This window comes from Perca fluviatilis, chromosome 14, assembly GCF_010015445.1.
Source record: "Perca fluviatilis chromosome 14, GENO_Pfluv_1.0, whole genome shotgun sequence".
Taxonomy (NCBI): Eukaryota; Metazoa; Chordata; class Actinopteri; order Perciformes; family Percidae; genus Perca; species Perca fluviatilis.
The window spans coordinates 27,051,725-27,071,837 of NC_053125.1; the positions used below are offsets into that span (position 1 = coordinate 27,051,725).

Below are 20,113 nucleotides of genomic sequence, written 5' to 3' on the forward strand. Positions count from 1 at the left end.
TTTCTTACAAATTTCAATCATGTCAAAGGTTTTAGTAGCCTGGCTAACTTTTAAAGGAGGTAATCCACTGTAAAACATACTTTTTGAGCTGTAAACTAAATTAGATGAATGTGCTGTGATGAAACACATCAATGCTGGTGTTAATAATGACATTATTTCTTCACAATTTATGAAAATCTGCAGTTTCTGGGTTGAAAATGTATCAAAATGCCATCTACTGCTTTAAATCACCCTAAAGTTTGCAAGGCCAGTTTATCACTCACACCACTCAGTGTCGAGGCAACACCCCCTAAAGTCACAGTCCTTTTGTAGATCTCTATGCATTTTTTTTTATTTGCTAAGAGGGAGGGAGCTAGCAGAATTGAAGGAAGTAGTTACACATTATATTATCTGACTGAGAAACATTGTGCAACAAATGCAATTATTGATCTAGCAACTGTTCTGTTCCATACTTTTTCCAGTATTACCTCCAAATGATGATCGCCTCTCTTTAGTGGTGCCTCTCTGAATAGTTTTAATCCTCCAGGCCAAGTACCCAGTTCCACTCTCGCCATCATGATAATGCTCCTTGAAGGATGAAATGATAACAAAAACGGATACTTCACTGAAAACAACATGGTCTGGTAAGATTCAAAAACGTCCAATAGCATTTAACATAACTATTATTGTGTGCAACTCACATAGCCATTCTTAGAGAATGGGTCACTGAGGTACGGGAATAAGGTCACTATTCCTTTGGCATACATTTCTTCCACCTATCTGGGTGGAGATGTACTGCAAAATTGAAGAAGAAAGGATTGTGCAGTCATATTCACTTAGATTCGAATTGAGATTTACAGATTGAGAACACAAGGACTATTTTATCAAATTACCCATTCTTTTCTGTCATGTCAGCTGCCAGCATGTTCACCATTTTACGTCTCGTTTCATCCGTCAAGGACTTGGTTCGGTTGTATTCATTTATTATACGTTCCCCACCAGGTTTGTTGGTAAGAGCTGATTCCACCAACTTAAAACAAAATGCATAACAATTCAGCATGTTATATCCACTGCAAATAAACTGGAAATAAACTAATATGATGTCAAAGGATGTCCCGATCCAATCTTAAAGATTGGAAGTGCTACAAAAGTCCAATGAAAAAGCCAATAATGGTAAGAAACTCCCTCCAGACAGCGACAATAACTTAAATGTACTCGAAGTATGCACTGTATTATCAATAAATAAATAAAAGTATCTGATCAGGACCATGTAACCATGTAACCATGTAATTTACAATGCATATTAATGTAATTTTAATTCTCTGAGAACTGATTCAAGAACAGAATTTAAAATGTCATAATTGTCTTACTTGCTTGGCTTCTGTATCCAGCCTCTGGTGTTTTCTGGAGGGGCTATCTGAAATGATCACTGTATCCTCAGAGTCCAAGGTGTCAAGGTGTCTAATCATGATTTGAGAAGCATAAACAAGAAAAAAAATTATATATAGTTCCCTCATAATCTAAGACACTTATTTAATAGACACCATGACCTCCATAAAACAAATAAATAACTTATCTATTCATTAATTAACTGAAACAAACCTGAGTCATATTTGATGGTTAGCACCCCAGTTGAGGGATCCTTTATAATATCCTCAAAAACATCATCATCCAATTCAGTCCCTGAATTGTCAACAACTTTCACACCTTCTGTTACAGCTGGGACACCAAACTTTGCAAATGCTAGAAAAAAAACGGGATAAAAGCTTGTATAAACAAAAGCAAATCATTATTTATAAAATAATTTCCCAGTGTACAACTACCTTACCCTATAAAATAGGTTTTAAACAAACACTATTAAGTGATTAAAATGGCTTTTTGTAGCATCATAACTATATCTAAAGCAATGCATCCGCAATTAAAGTGTAGTTACAAAGGGCATCACAGAAGAAATTTAGACATACAAAAATGGACCAGTTCAAAACACCTGAGAACTTAAAATGTCCCATCATTTTAGGAATATTCCAGTATATCCATTTTAAACAGCTAAATTCAGACAGTTATTAATAACATTGTCAAATTCTTACCTGCAATCAAAAACTCTTTCAGATTTGGCTCAGTTATTCTGACAAATGTTTGGACATCTCCAAGTTTAGCTTTAAGCAGCATGCTCCCTGCAAATAGTATCAGTACAATTTCTCACAGTTAAAAAGTTGGTCTTATTGTAGCAGTATTTCCTCAAATAAAAACAGGTCACTATTTAACATACATAAAAATCTCATGCATTTCAACAGAACAGCCCAGAAGCAAGGCCAACTTGAGGTGAATTGTATTTAGTATACTTGAGTATGAGAAAAAGTATTGTTTCAAGCCACCAAAGTGCTGAGAAATAATCAGCACTTTTGCAGAAATGGCCAGTTAAATTGAATGTTACTGTCAAACACATTAAAAAGGATAACTCTGATTTTCATTCTTGTAACATTAAGGTTACCGCCTTGCCCGCATAATTACTGCAATTGTTGGGTCTTTGTATATTATAGAGTGTGGTCTAGACCTACTCTATCTGTAAAGTGTCTTGAGATAACTCTTGTTATGATTTGATACTATAAATAAAATTGAACTGAATAATGTTAGCTAAACGTTATACCATAAGTGTGTGCTAAGATACTGCTTAAGTATTTTAACAGTACTGCTGCTGTTTTGTTACACTGCTTAAGCAGTGTCCAAGGTTAATGTCTACCTGCCGTTAACATAATAAATCCATGCTACCCGCACATATTTAGCTAGTCAAGCTAACATAAAATGTAGCTAACTTTAGCTAGTTTAGCCAACTCCCCTTAGTCTTTGCTATGTTCCTGTAATATTTGAACGTTAACGAGAAGTACACAATCCCCCCTCCACGTTGTATTAACATAATTTACAATAAATCTGGCTGACATTGTCTAGTTTGAACGTTATTTTCGCCAGTTAATGTTAATTAACGTTAGCTTAATACTGCTGGCACATGGACTGGACATGAAGTCGGTCACAACACGTTAACGTTAGCCTTTTTAAAATTCAACATTTGAAGACATAAAACCAACTAGAGTGCACAGTTAGCAAGATATAAAGTAATTCTTAAATGCTGCTTCTGTAGAAATGTCAAATAATGTGTGTATAGTCACTTAGGAGAAACTTACCGCAGTCATTCCACATGAAGAAAATGGCGCCGTGAAAATGTGTGGTCCGTTTGAGACGAGTTGTAGGTGGGCGGAGCTTTCCAGAGTACGTCTGACACTGCGTCTTTTAACTACGTTTTTTTTCACCAACACTGGGCGGTATCTTACTCCAGCTGTTGTTGTAATAACTCTGTAAGAGTCCATGTACTTTGACACTGCATATTTTACACTATGGAATTTACTGCGTAGAAACGAGATTTTAACCCCGACGTTATTCATTTTATAACGTCTGCCCTGAAGGTTATGAGCCTCCCCTGGTTTTCTGACCACGGTCGGAAACGAAGCAAGCAGGAAAGGTTAACACATTGAACATTTCAACAGCTTATTAACGTGCGCTTGTTGCCCCGTGTGCACTGATGCGCTCATCTGTTGACATTTCCGAATACCTTCCTACATTTGCTTAATAAAAGCGGGCTTTCCACACAAACAAACGTACATGTGTCATTAGTATGAGAAAAAAATTTGATTTTAATTGTGTCGGGCTCGGTTCGGGCTCAGACAGAAATATCTTAATGCCTGTCGGGCTTGGGTCGGGTTCGGTTACTGCTCTGTCAGACGCGGGCTGGGTTCAGACAGAAAAATGCGGCTCGATCCGCACTCTAGTCTGTACCTACAATATTTTGGTTTCCCATCCCACTCTTGTCCTGCTGCTACTAACACTGCTGTACAGGTTTGTGCCCCCCATGTGTCACTTAAATGTCTATCTTTTAACCTCACCCACGATCTTTTCCTAACCCTAAGTGGTTTTTCCCTGCATGTTCCTAAATGACACCAAGGGGTTCTGGAACCAGAGTGTTAAAATGTGACTCCAAGGATCCTGACCAAGCAAATATTTGACGATTTTATTTCATGTCTTTAACTGACTAAGTGCAGTACGTGTGAATAAATAATCCTGAACAATTTATGGTGTATTATATAAGTATTTACTGAGTTGTTCTGTTTCCTTCGGATTAGAGTAAATAACACCTTTTAGTGGTGAAATCAGCTCAAAGATTAAATAGGGAGAAAAGTCTGCTGATCTGCCACATAATCACTCGATCAGAGTCAGAATAAGAAACGTCAGTAACATGGAATGTGCCTCGGTGGTTGGTGCTTAATAAACAAACATATTGAACATTGATATAAAATAAACAATAAATACAGAAATAAATATAAAATAGCTGTTTAGAAAAAAGAAAGAAAATAGAGGCTGAATGGATTGAGTGCATACTGTGCAAAAATATATCTAATATGTGTAATGGGCATGTGTATAGTCCAGGATGTAGGTTAATGCAAAGTGTAGTGACTAGGGGTGTAGAGGTCAGCAGAGTTTCCTCCCAATACTTCCAAATCAACGGAAAATAAAATCATTACAGTTTCAGTTGCTGATAATGTTTTAGCTGAAAAATGCAATTGAGATATGTTGTTGATATACAGATTGGTTTTGCCTTGATATACAGTTGATATACAGATTGGTTTTGTCTTTTTTCTAATAGCTCAATATGTGGCCTTTTTATGTTTTGATAAATAACTTTTGCCTCTTGGGTTAAATGTTGTATTTTGTGTTTTCATTTTTTTATTAATCAGTCAATGTCATGTTTTTACTGAGACACTAACTGAATATGTTGTATGTGTGTGCGTCAATAAATAAACCATATTTTGTGAAGAAATTAATGAATAAACCTTTATTGTGAATACTGTGCAGAACATAAACATTTCTTCAAGGCATCATAGCTACCAATGTCGTTTCTTTATTAAAAAAAACAAACAGTAAAATACAGTACACTGCAGACCCTGAAAAATGTTGCAAAATGAATCAATTCATCCTGGAGGATGATGGTGTTTGCTGGACTCAGCTGAGCTGTGATGAAAATGTTACCAGAGGAAAAGGGCATCCCAGCTAAATGCCCACAATTCATAAAATGTGATAGATTGGCTGGAATACAAACACAGCAAACAGAAAAATTAAAGACATGCAGAAATGTATACACATCTTACTCTTATTTATTGACTTTTACCTTCCATAGACACAGCTAGGACAAATACTGTATGTCTGTCATACACAAAGAGGCAAATAGAGAAAGCTATTTTAGTGAAAGAAACTTTAATATGTCAGAAAAAAAGTGTTGAACCAGCCACCATAGACCAAAAGACCAGGGAGGGTCATGTATGAGTGGGAGACATCTTGAAAAACAAAACTGAAGCCTAACTCATGATATGGTACGAAAACCTTTGCACAACGACTGGTCACATGACAGTTAAGTTTAGTGGTCTTTACCATTAAATTTAGCTGAGAAAAGAACGATTTTAAACCTGGTATGGAGCAGCGTGAACTGTTTAATCGACAAAAGGTGACTGTCATGCAGCAAAAACAGTTATGTTTAGGCACCAAATGACTAGTTAACATTAGAAAAAAAGATTATGCTTTGGTTTAAAAAACGGTCCTCTTAACTAGTACACTCTACACAGGAACACTGGTTTCCTGGGTGAACGTTTTTTTGTTTTCCACTTAACGTCTTCCAGGACATGAAGGCCACTTCCATGCCTTAAAGCCCTGTGTTTTATTAAAGGTACTTTATTGTCACATACATGTAGCGGAATTCATCTCTCTGCATTTAACCCATCCCTCAAGGGAGCAATGGGCAGCCATTTACAGCGCCCCGGGACCAACTCCAGAGCTGAGCCAGTGCCTTGATCAAGGGCACTGACTGGAGAACCTAGTACACGTTTTTTGATGGTGGGGGAAACCAGAGCACCCAGAGGAAACCCACTCAAACATGGGAAGAACAGACAAACTCCACACAGAAAGGCCCCGAAAGACCTGGATTCAAACCCAGAACCTTCTTGCTGTGCTAACCATTGGGCCCAACATCTACCTGACTTTCCCCCTATGTGGAGCTTACATTTTGTAGCTATATGTATCAATGATTCATGAGAACAGCTTTCTACAAGCTGTCTCTTTTGTGTGGTTTGTGTCTTAGAAGCTTAAATTATCACCAGCATCAGTAGTATCTGAAATTAAATGTAGTATAAGATATAACGCAGGCCTTTTGAAAATAGTCAAGCGCTCATCTGTGGTTACTGAACGTTATCTGCTTTTGACAGTCTGATAATAACCACACCAAGTGGTAACAGAACTGTGAAACCTTTTCTAGTCTAATGAAGGCTGCTACATTTGTTTGTGTTGCTGAAAGTTGTACTAAAATGTTTGCCGCTAAACTGTTCAACAAACAGCCTAAAAAGCACATGAGATGACTTGTTTCTTAATTGTACTTTTCTAATCTCCTCACATAGGATGGAGAGATTGAAGTATGTACATAAAATACTTTATCTTATTGACCAAAGTCATTCATTAAACTCTATACTCAGTATTCTCTGTTGTTTACTCTTTGTTTGTTCCGTCTGGCAGTTACCTTCACATTTACAGTTAGAGGGAATCGGTTGCTTTTGTGTGACTCTGAGTTTCCCAGAGTGCAGCAGTCCCACCAGCAGCAGCAGCAGAGCCACCATTAAAATGGTGAAAACAGTCCTTAAGATGAGGTAAATATGATAGGAGCAATGTGGAGAGGGATGAGTCTCTCTGTGAAGTGCTGCAGACACGAAAACAGGTGTCTCAGTGACTTCTTTTAAATCACTTCTTAAAACGCACTTTTATAGACTTGCTTTTATGTGATGTCATGTTTTTATCGTCATTGTCTTTTTTCCATAAAACCTGTTAATTTCATTTTATCTGTCCTTTAAAACTGCCCCATCTTTCCTTTTTCACTATTAAAATGATGTGTACATATGGGTATGTGTATTGATTTATATGTGCTTTTGTTTCCTCTGTAAAAGCACTTTGTGAACTATTGTTTTTAAAGGTGCTATACTAATGAATGTACTATTATTAATACTATCATCATACACAGAGGCCATTTAAAGTGTTTCACATGCAAAACAGCAACACACTGAGATAAACACAAGTATGCCATTTTATAATGGTGCAGAGAAGTTTAAGACCAAACAAATAAATACCCATAAACTACACACTGACACTAAATTAGTTTTTAAATCGGCTACAGTTGGGTCATGTCTTAGTTCCATGGGGAGCAGATCCCATTAGTGGGCAGCATAATGGCTAAAACCCATATCACCACACTTGGATTTAACACTGGACACAACTAACTGACGAGTTATGAACCCCTGTTATTTCTCACCTCTGACAGCCAGCCAGCTCTGTGGGGACTCTCCAAACTCAGAGATGCTGCACTTGTAAAGTCCTTCGTTAGATTTAGAAACAGCACGGAGGGTCATCTCTCCTGTGGAGCTGGTGCCGATGGGGAGGTCATCTTTATAGAACTCCGCTATGAGGGCTGAGGAGGACATGTGGCTTCTACAGCGCAGAGTCACAGCGTCTCCCTCCATCCAACCTGATCTCACAGTATTCCGTAAAATGGGCACGGACCCTTAACTCAAAATCCGTGGCAGTTTCACGGAATTGCAACAAAATCCGTTGAACTGTCACGGAATAATTCCGTTAAATGAACACGGATCGCCAACGGATCGCCAAATTCCGTGATGGGCCCACGGAAGAATTCCGTGTAATGAACACGGATTGCCGAAATCACGAGACTTACGTGACGCCGGATCGCCGGCAAAAACGGTGGGTGGGCTTACGGTTCCGTGACGACAAGAACGAAGAACGGCGGTTGGGTTCAGGAAAAGGTCGTTGGGTGTGCTTACGGTTCCGTGCCACACGCGGACACGCTAAAAAAACAGAACTGACAAACGCCACAGGAACGAACTCCGCTCTCCTGAGTGAAAGTCCTGTGTTTTACCCATCCACCACTCCAACCAACCTCCTTAGGCGGAATTCGGCCTCATATTACTCACTACCGTACCCGTCATCTTCTCATTGACTTTACATTGGCATTGTTTTCCGTGGTGGCCACACGGAATTTTCACACATTCCGTACCACCACCACGGAATGAGCTGTTACCAGTCCGTGCCCATTTTACGGAATTCAGTGAGACCAGGCTCCATCACAGGGAGAGCAGGACTCTCCAGGATCACACCCCCAGCTAAAAAAAACAGGATTTAATAACTAAATAAATGTATCAGTTTTAATAGAACTGGTCTATCCACAAACTGACAATTAGTCATTAAACAGAAACAAAGTTAAGGTGCAGTGTGGATGTATAAGCACAGGAATACACTGAGTAAAATGTTTGAATAAAGTATTTCAAACACACCATTAGAAGATGCTTTACAGTAACAAAAGAGCTACAATAAGTAAAGAAACAAACCTGGATTTAGCCGAGAATAATTCATGTTATTTACGTACACAAATCATAGGTGTATGTTATATACACCTATGATATATGTATTCGTAAGTTATTGCTGATAATCTTACACATCTGGAAAATGGAAATGGAATTTACTTTCACAAACGTTTAGTTCATCTTTACTGTATCTCAATATACATATTGTGGGGATAATGGGTTATCAATAAATACTTTTCATGAATAAATATGTCCATTACCGGTGATAGTGATATTGACAGTGTTGCTTCTCTCTTCTCCAGTCTCACACCAGTACTCTCCACTGTCTGTTGAATAAACGGGTTTGATGGCGCAGACGGATGCTGGTGTTGTCACCCAGGTACTGACACACTCGCTGACCTTTCCCGTTCCCTTGATCATTCTCATGACAGTCCACCCAGTCGTGGTGTTAAAACCCTCACAGTTAATAGAGATGGAGCTGTATTCAAAGAACTGCAGTTTGGTTCGAACAATCACAGCTTCTAAGACAGAGATACAGAGGATGGATTATATTAACTCGTAATAATCTAATAATATTTTTGCCAGATAGTCTCACCATTTGCCTAAAAAATGAGTTACAATAATAAAGCTGAATGAATAAACTTTTGCTTGGAAATTAAGAGGGCCATGTTATAATACATTAAAACGCACATATTTTTTGTGTCAGTATACATTGACTGACTGGTACTTACCACTTTCCTGAGAATAATTAAGGTCAACTTGTGCAACCAGCAGCATCAACACATTCATCACTGGAGGCATGAAAGAAGAGAACTGAGTATCAGACAGAGATGTTTATATTCATAGTATCATGTCTGTAAGTAAATATAATAATTATTCATTCTATCAACGTATTATGAACTTTTTTAGTAATAAATAACTTTTTACAGCCATTTACAATTGTTGTCGCTAAATGTCACATGAAGATGGACTCCGTACTCACACAGTCTGATGCAGAGAGCTGTGGCCTCCATGCTGTCTTGCTGCTGATTGTCTAAACATCAGACTGAAATCAGCTGAAAAGTAATGTAGGTGAGAACCTCCCATTCTTGTGTAGCCAATGGGTGATTTTGACACAAAAGTAAGCTCCTACTGAACTTAGGATGATCCAGTGTTAATATGTGTTAATATCTGCTCTTAAATCCCTGTTATGAAAACCCCTCTTTTGACCATAACAGCAGAGTATTACATTTTCTGTTTGTACATACATATTACAAGATATGGAATATGGCTGCAGGGATTTGCTCCCATTTGGCCACAAGAGCACTACTGATATCCAACCAAAGACTATAAAAAGTAATGGACAAAGCTTCAGAGCTTCCAGGTCTGTACCCCCTGGAAGGTGGTTCAGAGTCTGACTAACAGTACCTTAAAGTGTGCTATCTTGAAAAATGAGGACCGCTTCTGCTTATTCATCTTTCGGCCTAAAGTCAGCGCACTAAGTTCAAACCACAACTTCTGGTTTCATAAGATAAGTGTGCATCTGGAGATATACTAAGCCACAGGTTTAAGTCTGGCGACAAGGTTTTACAATGTAAGCATGATAAGAAAAATACAATTACACAGTAGAGGAAATGGGGAAATGTAGGCTCCCGAGGGAAGGACACATACTCGGGACCAAAAAATCTGGATATGTTGGCCTCTGCTGCTTTGACTTGAACTATCTGTCTCTTTAAGGAAGAGCAATACTAAGTCCCTGGAGTACCCCATTAACAGTTACAGTACTGTGATTGTAGGATGTTAACCAGTTTAAGTTATATATTTTTTAGATTTTTTTTCTTCTAAATCTGTGGGGCTTTTTTATTTTATCAGATAGAAAGCAGATAGACGGATAAGGGGGAGAAACAGAGAGGGGTTACATGCAGCGAAGGGCCAAGGATCGGATTTAAGCCCAGTCGGCTGTATAAAGGTCACGGCTAAAAATGCGTTTTGGTGTGAAAGGTGATATGAAGTGCAACATACTTTTACGTGCCATAATACAGGTCAGTTGCTTGTGTTTTCTAATTATATCAATGGTTCAATACGTATATGTGAAGTTTTTACAAGCTGCTGATATTAAATTAACATGTCAGGACTTGACCACCTTGAGTGTATTTAAAAGCTGCAGCAGTTCTGTTCTTATAAACGGCATCTTGAGACATGAGGACAGACAGAGCAGATAGAACAATGTGGCTGTCAGGCGCTTAAAAAAGGCATCCTGATGCTACGAGAGAGCTTAGAACCAAATCAGTCCATTTTTAGAAATACTTTGAAAAGTCATGCAGCCGTGCTCAATCAATCATTTTATACAACCTTATGGATGTTTTATTCTTGATTATGAGTATACACAACACTCCAACTAATGTTATCAAAAGTATAACATTTGAAACGATGTCCACACATAATACATATCAAACATTTAAGTCAAAATATTACGGACTTAAACCAGAGTAACTGTAACTGTGTCCCAGTCAGGGATCTCTGCTCTCAGTGACCTGGGGGATACATCGACAATCATAGTAAAAGGATTACAGAAGGGGATATACTACACTCACTTAAAATCTTTTTGGTTTCATAGAAAATGATTATTGTCAGTTTAATGTAGACTTCTCTACTTCTCTCAATGTTAGTCTGAATCTTACCTAATCGATCGTACAATAGAAGGCAAAGTCATCTGTAGTACATTGCTTGCTACCTGTTGAGGGAGTGTTGATGACTGGTGTTGCTGTGAAGCTGGATACTCCTGCTTCTGCTTTGGAAGCAAGTTAAATGATTCAGGCAATTTTTTTTTTTTATTCTTTCATCTAATTTAAAACTCTGTGGTTGCTATGCTAGTTTCACCACAGAAGAGATGAGTAGCAGTAAAGTGACCATGCACTGAGGGGAAAAAGTCCCCCACACAGTCATCTGCGTTAAGCAATAAAGCTTGACGTGAACACAAAGTAGAGGTAACGCAAACTTTACAGCACTAGGCAGAAACCAAGTGGGTGTACATCAAGGTAGAGAGCCTTTTTTCTCAAGAGTTCTACGTGTATTGTACATGTGTCTTGGCTGAAAGGAGCCTCCCCCATCATAGTTCATTAACCACTAACGCTGCTTGAGAATTGATGTCCATACCTTTTTCTGTCTATGATTTTATCACATGGTTTAATGCCTACGTCACTCGCTCCAAATAGAAATACACCTGCAAGACTGACCTTTTAAAATTAGTTTGATTAATGTTTTATTTCAGTACGTTTTTGTGCAGAGATGTACAGGGTGGTAATTTAATAGTTTAAAAGCAGCATTCTGTGTAGAGTACCTATATGACTGACGTTTGTTGTGATGAGAGAATACATTGCCCTTTGTGGATGAACTACACTGGTCAGTCCAGACAGTCAGACATTAGAGGTATAGAAGTGACAGATATGTCCAAATAATAAAGATGTTTGCTTACGATGCACATCAGCCCATTTCCTTTAAATCAAGTGAAACCTTATAATTTTAAGATGCAAATTAAACATCAGTCAGAACTAAATAATTTACTTTTCTTTCTACAAAATGATTACAAAATGTAACATTTAAGAAAAGTTTAGTTCTTTCAGTCCCAAAACACAAAATGTAATGTAAATTAAATGTAATATTTTGTCTTAATGAGGGCATTAAGCAATTATCGTGTTGCAGTGTATACTTGTAGCCGCTAGGGGGTTAGGTGGAGGTCATCAGGTAAGTGTCAAGGATGACATTCCTTTGAGAATATCAGGATATTAAGAGCAAATAGACAAAATGACACTATAAAGGTACAATAATGTCACACTTAGCTCCAGAAGCAGACACAGAGGCAGTTGTTAGGAATTAGCACAAAAGGTTTATTTATCAATTAAGAAACCATGTGCAAGGATTGGGTCCTGTAGAAGGGGGTGGACACATTGAGGGAGCAGGGCAAATACTGTTCCAAAAACACTGGAAAAAGCAGGTGAGATGAGTCTCCTCTCAACAGAGTGGCAACCTGAGGCACAAGCAAAAATAGATATCAGTAAGGTAATTTGACAGCAATTTAAGACAAAAAATAGATACAAAACTGGGTTGGCTGCATGTGTACGACAAAGGTGAACTGACAATCTGGTGCAAACTGAGTGAAGAGCTGGGGTTTATCACTGTAGGGGTTGACTTATGGAATCCACTTCATACGCCATGCCCAGAAACAAACACACACACGCAGATCATTTTTAATATAATATTTTGTGATAATATACAATTTCATTTTTTTCCGATCACTGTTTTACAAAGCGTTTTGTAATTGTGATGACTGTTTTTTAGTCTTTGGTGAGAAATTCTTCACTGAACACAACATGTCATCATGTGCCAGAAATATATTTTTCTGAGTGAATGAGTAATAATGTTATTGTATACTCATTTCTATTTTTACCAGTGTTACAGAACCTCCCCATGTAAATGCTCTGAAGTTACTGATTTTATTTTAGCATCTTCACATTTCTGTATGAGTGTTATTGCAACTCAAAATGTCTTGAATTATAGTTGTAGAAGTGGACATGCATGTCAGGTTTTCCATTGTGAGAATTTAAATAAAGCATTTTTTTCATGTATTTTTAGTGTATCAAAGCAAAATAGATTGATCCATGCTGCATTCATCCAATGATTGATGAAGAATGACTCAACAATATTGGGTGTTGCACTGCATGGAACATGTTGTTAATACTGTTTCCACAGCCTGTAAATAACTGAGGATTTAATTTGTTCTTACAATGTTAGGCCATCCTGCCAGCCCGGTCTCATGGAAGTTCGTGTAAATGTACACGTTATTCTTAATCTATTGATAAGTGTTCACAGAGACATTTTTGTCATTTTTTACGTTGTGGACAACACGGAAATGTGAACCAATGTATTTCAATGGGAAGCATATTACGTAGCCACAGAACGAAATTGTAGGGAGTAATGTAAAAAGCCAAAAATCCGCGTAGGGAAGTTGGTCGGGGTGGATGGGTCAAACAACACAGGACTTTCACGCCGGAGAGCGGGGATCGCGCCCCGCGTGTGGCAGTACTTTTGTCCCGCGTGTTGCAGTTCCTTTGTCGGCGTGTCCCGCGTGTGACGGTTCCTTTCCCCGTTCTTTTTTTTCCCTAACCCCAACCGTCTCGTTATTGTGGCGTTTCATTTCCCGTGTCCTGCGAGTGGCGGCCCGCGAGTGGCGGCCCGCGAGTGGCGGCCCGCGAGTGGCGGCCCGTGCCGTTGTTTTGGCCGGTGTGTGACGCCTCATTTCCCCGATCGCGAGTGGCGGCCTGTGCCGTTGTTTTTCCATATTTTGGCCGACCTTTTCGGCCGTCTCCCGGCGTCCTTTCCCCGGGCGCCTCCCGGCTTACGGAGCGACCTTTTCGGCCGCCTTCCGGCGTCCTTTCCCCGAGAAAATAACGTAACAGTTACACGTAAAAAACGAGAAAAAACGTCTCCGTGAACACGTATCAATAGATTAAGAATAACGTGTACATTTACACGAACTGCCGTGAGACTGGGTTGATCCTGCACACACAACCGAGCTTTAACAGAGCCTCTCCTCCATCCTTCAGCCAGTATTCAGTGTTTTGGCTCTCGGCGACCTGGAAGAGACCCAGAATATACAAAGACAACAAAATAAAATGTTATGATACAACACATTATCCTATCTTTTGTGTAATATTATTTTTTTTGTCATGGCTAGTATTGTGTTTATGTATGAATGTACTTTGTATCATTGTACGAAGCATGTTTGCTTTATATGATGGCTTTAAATAAGGGTTTGATCAATCTTAAATGGCTTAAATTTGGCTCTCAACAACCTAATTAAATATTAATATAAAAAAATATATATTTTTAAAGATGTTTTTTATATTTCTGTTACTCCCAATGTTGTATACAATCTTGTTTATGAAAGAACTTCAGTCCCCAGTCATAATAAGGGTAATCTTTTCATTTTCTTTCCATTAAGGAAGTGAGTTTTCTCTGAATAGCCAAAACTTCCACTATTGCATAACACTTTCTAAGACATCATACTATTCCAATAAAAGATGCATGTGAACACATTTCACTTGTGATATCTGTACTTTATTTGGTCTTTGTAAGAACGACTTAAGCTACCCAAACATGACCAGCCGTTAAATTGCTCTGTGCTGGCTGTGCCATGGAGACAACTTGGAGGAAGCACTACCCTTGGCTTGGATAAAGTCTCTGCGATATGTATTTGGACCTACAGTACATCGTGGTTTAACCGCTGATCTGTAAGCAGCTTTATGCTCAACATGAATTAACAAATCACACAAATCAAGTACTATGAAATAAAAATAATATTAAGTCAAAGAAATACCTCTTTTTGTCCGGTGTTCTGGCACATTAGCATATATTTGACAATGTGGTTCAGCTACATTGGCATGTTCACAAACTGGAAAAAATAAAAATTACAATAATAAATTTATATTTTAACATAAGTAGTTCTAATAGTGGTAAAACAGATGTATACATTTAAACTTAAAAATAATATTCTTTACAGATGAAGTGATTTAATTAACCCTTTTGTCTCAAGTGATAGCCTCAGTTGGAAATACTACAATACTGACTGACTGATATTAAATAAAATATTAATTATTGACTAAATGTATTTCTATGACAGTAATATACTATATAAATGCTTTGTGTTGTGATGTTTGATACTTACCTGGGTCTGATCCTGTTGTTGGCATCTCAGAGGAAAAGCATGCAACTACATTGAAAAGGAAAATGGAGGTATAGACAAAATCTGAGAACTAATAGTAAAGTTTTTTCATCATTACATGTTCAATGACCTCCAAGGAAGCTTTGTGAATAAAAACATTTTTTGTGCATTGTAATTGTTGGAAATTGTAAAGCTCAGCTGACTGGAGATTTTTCCTAATTCATTGTAAACTGGCAGGGATACTGCATTTGTCACCTATGCATACCGTTTTACCGTTACAGCTGTAGCTTTGTGTAACATTTAACCGAACCTATTGCGACTCTGTAATGTCAATATTGGACAATTCTTGATAATGTGCAGTTACAACATTTTTTTAAATTATCAGTATCTGCACTAATGGAAGACTGTTTATGGCAAGTTAAATATAGTACAAACTAAAACCTTTGGGTAAGGGAGGGTATGGTTACATTTAGGCCACTAGTACACTATATGTTTTCTGTACTTTTATGCTGTCTTCTGTTTTCTTCTTTAGTAAGCCATTCTATATGACAGAAAGAATACTTTCTATTTTGTTCCACAGAAACATTTTTTTCTGTACCTCTATGTTTCCGACAGCAAAGTAGTCCCACCACCGACAGCAACACTGCCACACACAAAAAAGAGGAGATAACCGGTAAAAGGATTGAGAGCTGAATGGAGCCAGGGTATAGACGATGTGGAGAAGACTCTTGTCCACCTTGAGGTGTTGTCTCTACAGGTGTGGGAGTAACATGTGATGTAACACCATGACAAAAGATAGCAGTCTGTGAGTACATGCATAATGGTTCAGTTCATCTAGAATTGTCCCTACAAAGACAAAATCACTACTAGGTCAAAATATGTCAACATATGAAAGTAGTAGTACTGATTGTTTTGTGTGTCTAAAACATGTTTTAACTCTAAGCGACAGGTACTGGTGACTGCAATCTAACATTGGGATGAAAATAAATTATTATAAAATATAAATAAAAACTATCAGATGGATTACTACGAAAAAATGTTGATATCGGCGTTGGGTATTATAAGCTGTAATGGGAATTGCAACCTTGAGAATCAACTTGCAACTTTTAAGCTCTGCAATTCTTATTTCTTATATATCATACATATAGCAAGAATATTAAAATTAATGCAGTATGAGTTGGAGCTTTTTCTTACTGATATTTACAGTTTATATTAATATAATATATATAGTTATGTCTCACCTGTGACAGCCAGCCTACTCTCTGGTGATGCTCTTCGAAATCCACTGATTTTGCACTTGTAAAGTCCTTCATTGGACTTGGAAACATTGTGAATGGTTATCTGGCTTGTGTATCCAGTCTCACTGAAGTGGCCATCTTTGTAGAAATCGGCTGCGAGGCTGTCGGATGTCACCTTTTTTCTACAGCGCAGAGTAATAGTCTGTTGTTCCATCACAGGGACAGCAGGACACTCCAGGATCACATCACCAGCTGGACAACATGAAATTACTGTTATCAATCATGCAGTAAGGCAAGTAAGGTAAGTGTACACTGAACCATGAGGGTCCACTTAATGAGACAATTCTGCTTGGCAGCCAGGTGACCCCTGTATATATCCGACTTTAATATGGATACACAAATTATGCTTAAAGTTCCCATTTGCACTGGGCTACAAAGTGCATCAACTTATCTAAAATGAAGTTTGAGAAATACATTCTTAACTCATGCTCCACTTTCTGTTTTTTTTTAGCTTTTAGCCACATTTTGCCACTTTTGAACAATAGAAATATTGCTCAAGTTAGTGTCTGCTAAACATACCAGTAACCGTGATGTTAACGCTGTTGCTTCTCTCTCCCTCTCCATTTTCACACCAGTATTCTCCACTGTGTGATTCAAAGGCTACTTTAATGTTCAAGAACCCTTTCGATGTAGCCCATTGAGTAGTATTCGAGGGAATCTTTTTCATCACTCTCCATTCCGTTGGACCGTGAAACCCCTCACAATAAAATGAGATGGATTCATATTCAAAGAACTGCAGTCTGTTTGGATCAATACGAGGAAAAACTGCATCTTTGACAGAGAAAAAAAAAAGGAAAGAATAAAGTAAGAGATATCTTCCCAAATATAATATACACTCTCAGTGCAGTAATGTAAAGCTGTAAAATATAATATATCTTACATCTGAAGTGACAGAAAGACAAAAAATATGCAAATAACATGTTCAAAGATTATACAAATGTATGTTTATTTTTATACCAAACCTCAACTCACCAGCTTTCTGAATATAGTAACTGCTCTGAGCTTGAGCAGTGAGCAGCAACAGTCCATTCACCACTGTTCAGACAAAAGAAGAGAGCAGTGTATTAGAAATACATGTCTTAAGGAGCAATAACTCTGAGCTACTGTCAACATATGACAGAAACATTAGACATGTAAAAAATCTAATCATGCAATACAGCAACAACACGTACTGTTGTGCATTGTCAGACGCTCTGATTAAGTATTGCTAGTTGGAATGGTAAATAATGTGTAAAAGTGTGTCTACATGTTTGTCCCAGTATGGCATTCATATGGTTACAGACAAAATAGAACTAAAATAAAAAATAAAAATGTATGAGACTTAAAAATAGGACAAAACCCTAACTGTAATATGTATTACTCAGATAGACTACACAACCATAGAGCCCAGAAATACAGTTATTAGTTTGAATCGATTTGAGAGTAAAACTGGAGACAATCTCAGTACTCACACAGTCTGATGCACAGTGCTGTGACTTCCATGTTCCCTTGCTGCTGACTGTCAGAGCATCAGACTGACAACCAGCTAAATATGATCTAAAGTGAGTTTTAGTACTTCCTTTTCCTGTGCAGAGTAGAGGCCACATCAGTTTATAGCATTATAAACATCGTTGACGTCTCAGTCACTCTGGGGGCTAAACATATTTTTAATTCAGGTGGTCAACTGTCAGAGCTAGTGTTTAAAAGTGTAAACCACCAAATCTGGTAAATGCATGGGAATTATGTATTGCATTCAGTATAACAAATTATTTTAAAGGGGCACACCAGTTTACAGTAACTTAAAGTGCTCATATTATGCTCATTTTCAGGTTCATAGTTATATTTAGAGGTTATCAGAATAGATTTAATTTTCCAAAAACACTATATATTTTGTTGTTCTGCACATTGCTGCAGCTCCTCTTTTCATCCTGTGTGTTGAGCACTCTGTTGTAGCTACAGAGTGAGGCATCACACTTTTATTCCATCTTTGTTGGGAGTCGCACATGCGCAGTAGCTAGGTAAGGACTACTAGCCAGTCAGAAGCAGAGTATGAGTGCGTGCCATGCTAGCAGCTAGACGAGCATTATAACGTGTGTTATTGACGCACGTTCATCTCTGAAGTAAAGGCTGGACTACAGTAGAGCTGTTTGGAGCAGTTTGTGAACAGGGTTTTATGTTGGAGATGGTAAGTCCCTTTGGGGGGGGACTTTGGGCTTTTTCACTTTGGAAGCCTATTACATGCACAAAAAAGATATATCACACAATAAAGGAAAGGGATAACGCCAAAAAGCATATTATGAGCATTTTAAGATTAGTTTACTCATGCTTAGACCAACTCCACATGTGAAAACACACATATACTGTCTCTTCTGGCTCTGTAGGAGCACTGTCAAGTCTGAGAAGATACCCCTGACGAGGTCATAGTGATGTCATCAGGAATGACGGATAAAATGTGTGACCATTTTGGGATGAGGTTGAAAACCCATTAAGTATCTATTTTCACTTAAAATAACCTCCAAGAAAAGAAAATATTGTGGGTATTAATTTACTTGTAAAGATAAAATCGGCTTATATCATTTTTGCTTGTGAAGGCCATGAAGCCGCTGGCAGGGACATGGAAACAGCCAAATCCAACATACACTAAATTCATGGCGATTAAAAATAGAATACATTTTGTACGTGAAAAAATTAACCTTTACAATCAGAGATCATTAAAAAAGAATGGAATAAGATTTACCCAACACCAATCCACCCTCTCATACCTCTTTTATTGTTTTGTTATTTTGAACAAGTTGAGTTTGGTGTGAGTTTGTCATTTATTAATTCAACATGTATTAAAAAGCATGGACAAGTAAATATTTGTCTGGCAAATTATGAATAAAACATTCAAATAAAGTAGGGGGGGAAAACTGTATTGTTAGCTTCGCAACAGCAGGTTTGGACACACCTTCTGATTCAATGTGTTTCTTTATTTTCATGACTGTTTACATTGTAGATTCTCACTGAAGGCATCAAAACTATGAATGAACACATATGGAATTATGTACTTAACAAAAAAAGTGTGAAATAACTGAAAACATGTCTTATATTTTAGATTCTTCAAAGTAGCCACCCTTTGCTTTTTTGATAACTCTGCAAACCCTTGGTGTTCTCTCAATGAGCTTCATGAGGTAGTCACCTGAAATGGTTTTCACTTCACAGGTGTGCTTTGTCAGGGTTAATTTGTGGAATTTTTTCCCTTATTAATAAAAAAGCAAAGGGTGGATACTTTGAAGAATCTAAAATATAAGACATGTTTTCAGTTATTTCACACTTTTTTGTTAAGTACATAATTCCATATGTGTTCATTCATAGTTTTGATGCCTTCAGTGAAAATCTACAATGTAAATAGTCATGAAAATAAAAAGGAAACACATTGAATGAGAGGGTGTGTCCAAACTTTTGGCCTGTACGCTTTTAATGTATTAAATATATTGTTTGTATTAACATTTTGTCTTATTTCTGGGTGTGAATATTTAGTGTGACAGATGAAAAAAACTTTCTTTATTTAACATGAGTGGAAATAACATTACACATAGCAGTTTAATAATCTCATTAAAACATTACCAAAGTTACCGTTTACAGTTTAATTGTCTGTCTTTTCTGCAAGAAGTTTAGCAGGTCTGTACAGCTTAGCAATATTTAAGAGATAAAAGATT

At 37.6% G+C, this 20,113-nt stretch overlaps 2 protein-coding genes across 2 annotated transcripts; both read right to left on the bottom strand.

Annotated features, from left to right (window-relative positions):
- Positions 1-7,249: 7,249 nt before the first annotated feature.
- Positions 7,250-9,452, bottom strand: LOC120572556 (low affinity immunoglobulin gamma Fc region receptor III-like). The gene is made up of 6 exons (XM_039821883.1): positions 9,421-9,452; positions 9,170-9,229; positions 8,699-8,959; positions 8,190-8,237; positions 7,373-7,570; positions 7,250-7,293 (listed from the first exon to the last, which is right to left on the bottom strand). The coding sequence occupies exons 1-6, from the start codon at positions 9,449-9,451 to the stop codon at positions 7,250-7,252; spliced, it is 642 nt and encodes a 213-aa protein (XP_039677817.1). The 5' UTR covers position 9,452.
- A 4,489-nt stretch (positions 9,453-13,941) lies between these two features.
- LOC120573589 (low affinity immunoglobulin gamma Fc region receptor II-c-like) lies at positions 13,942-17,937 on the bottom strand. Its single transcript, XM_039823399.1, has 9 exons — positions 17,888-17,937; positions 17,409-17,471; positions 16,956-17,207; positions 16,380-16,628; positions 15,875-15,889; positions 15,737-15,781; positions 15,142-15,186; positions 14,794-14,868; positions 13,942-14,050 (listed from the first exon to the last, which is right to left on the bottom strand). Exons 1-9 carry the CDS (start codon positions 17,916-17,918, stop codon positions 14,028-14,030), a joined length of 798 nt encoding a protein of 265 aa, XP_039679333.1. The 5' UTR covers positions 17,919-17,937; the 3' UTR covers positions 13,942-14,027.
- Between the last annotated feature and the right edge of the window lie 2,176 nt (positions 17,938-20,113).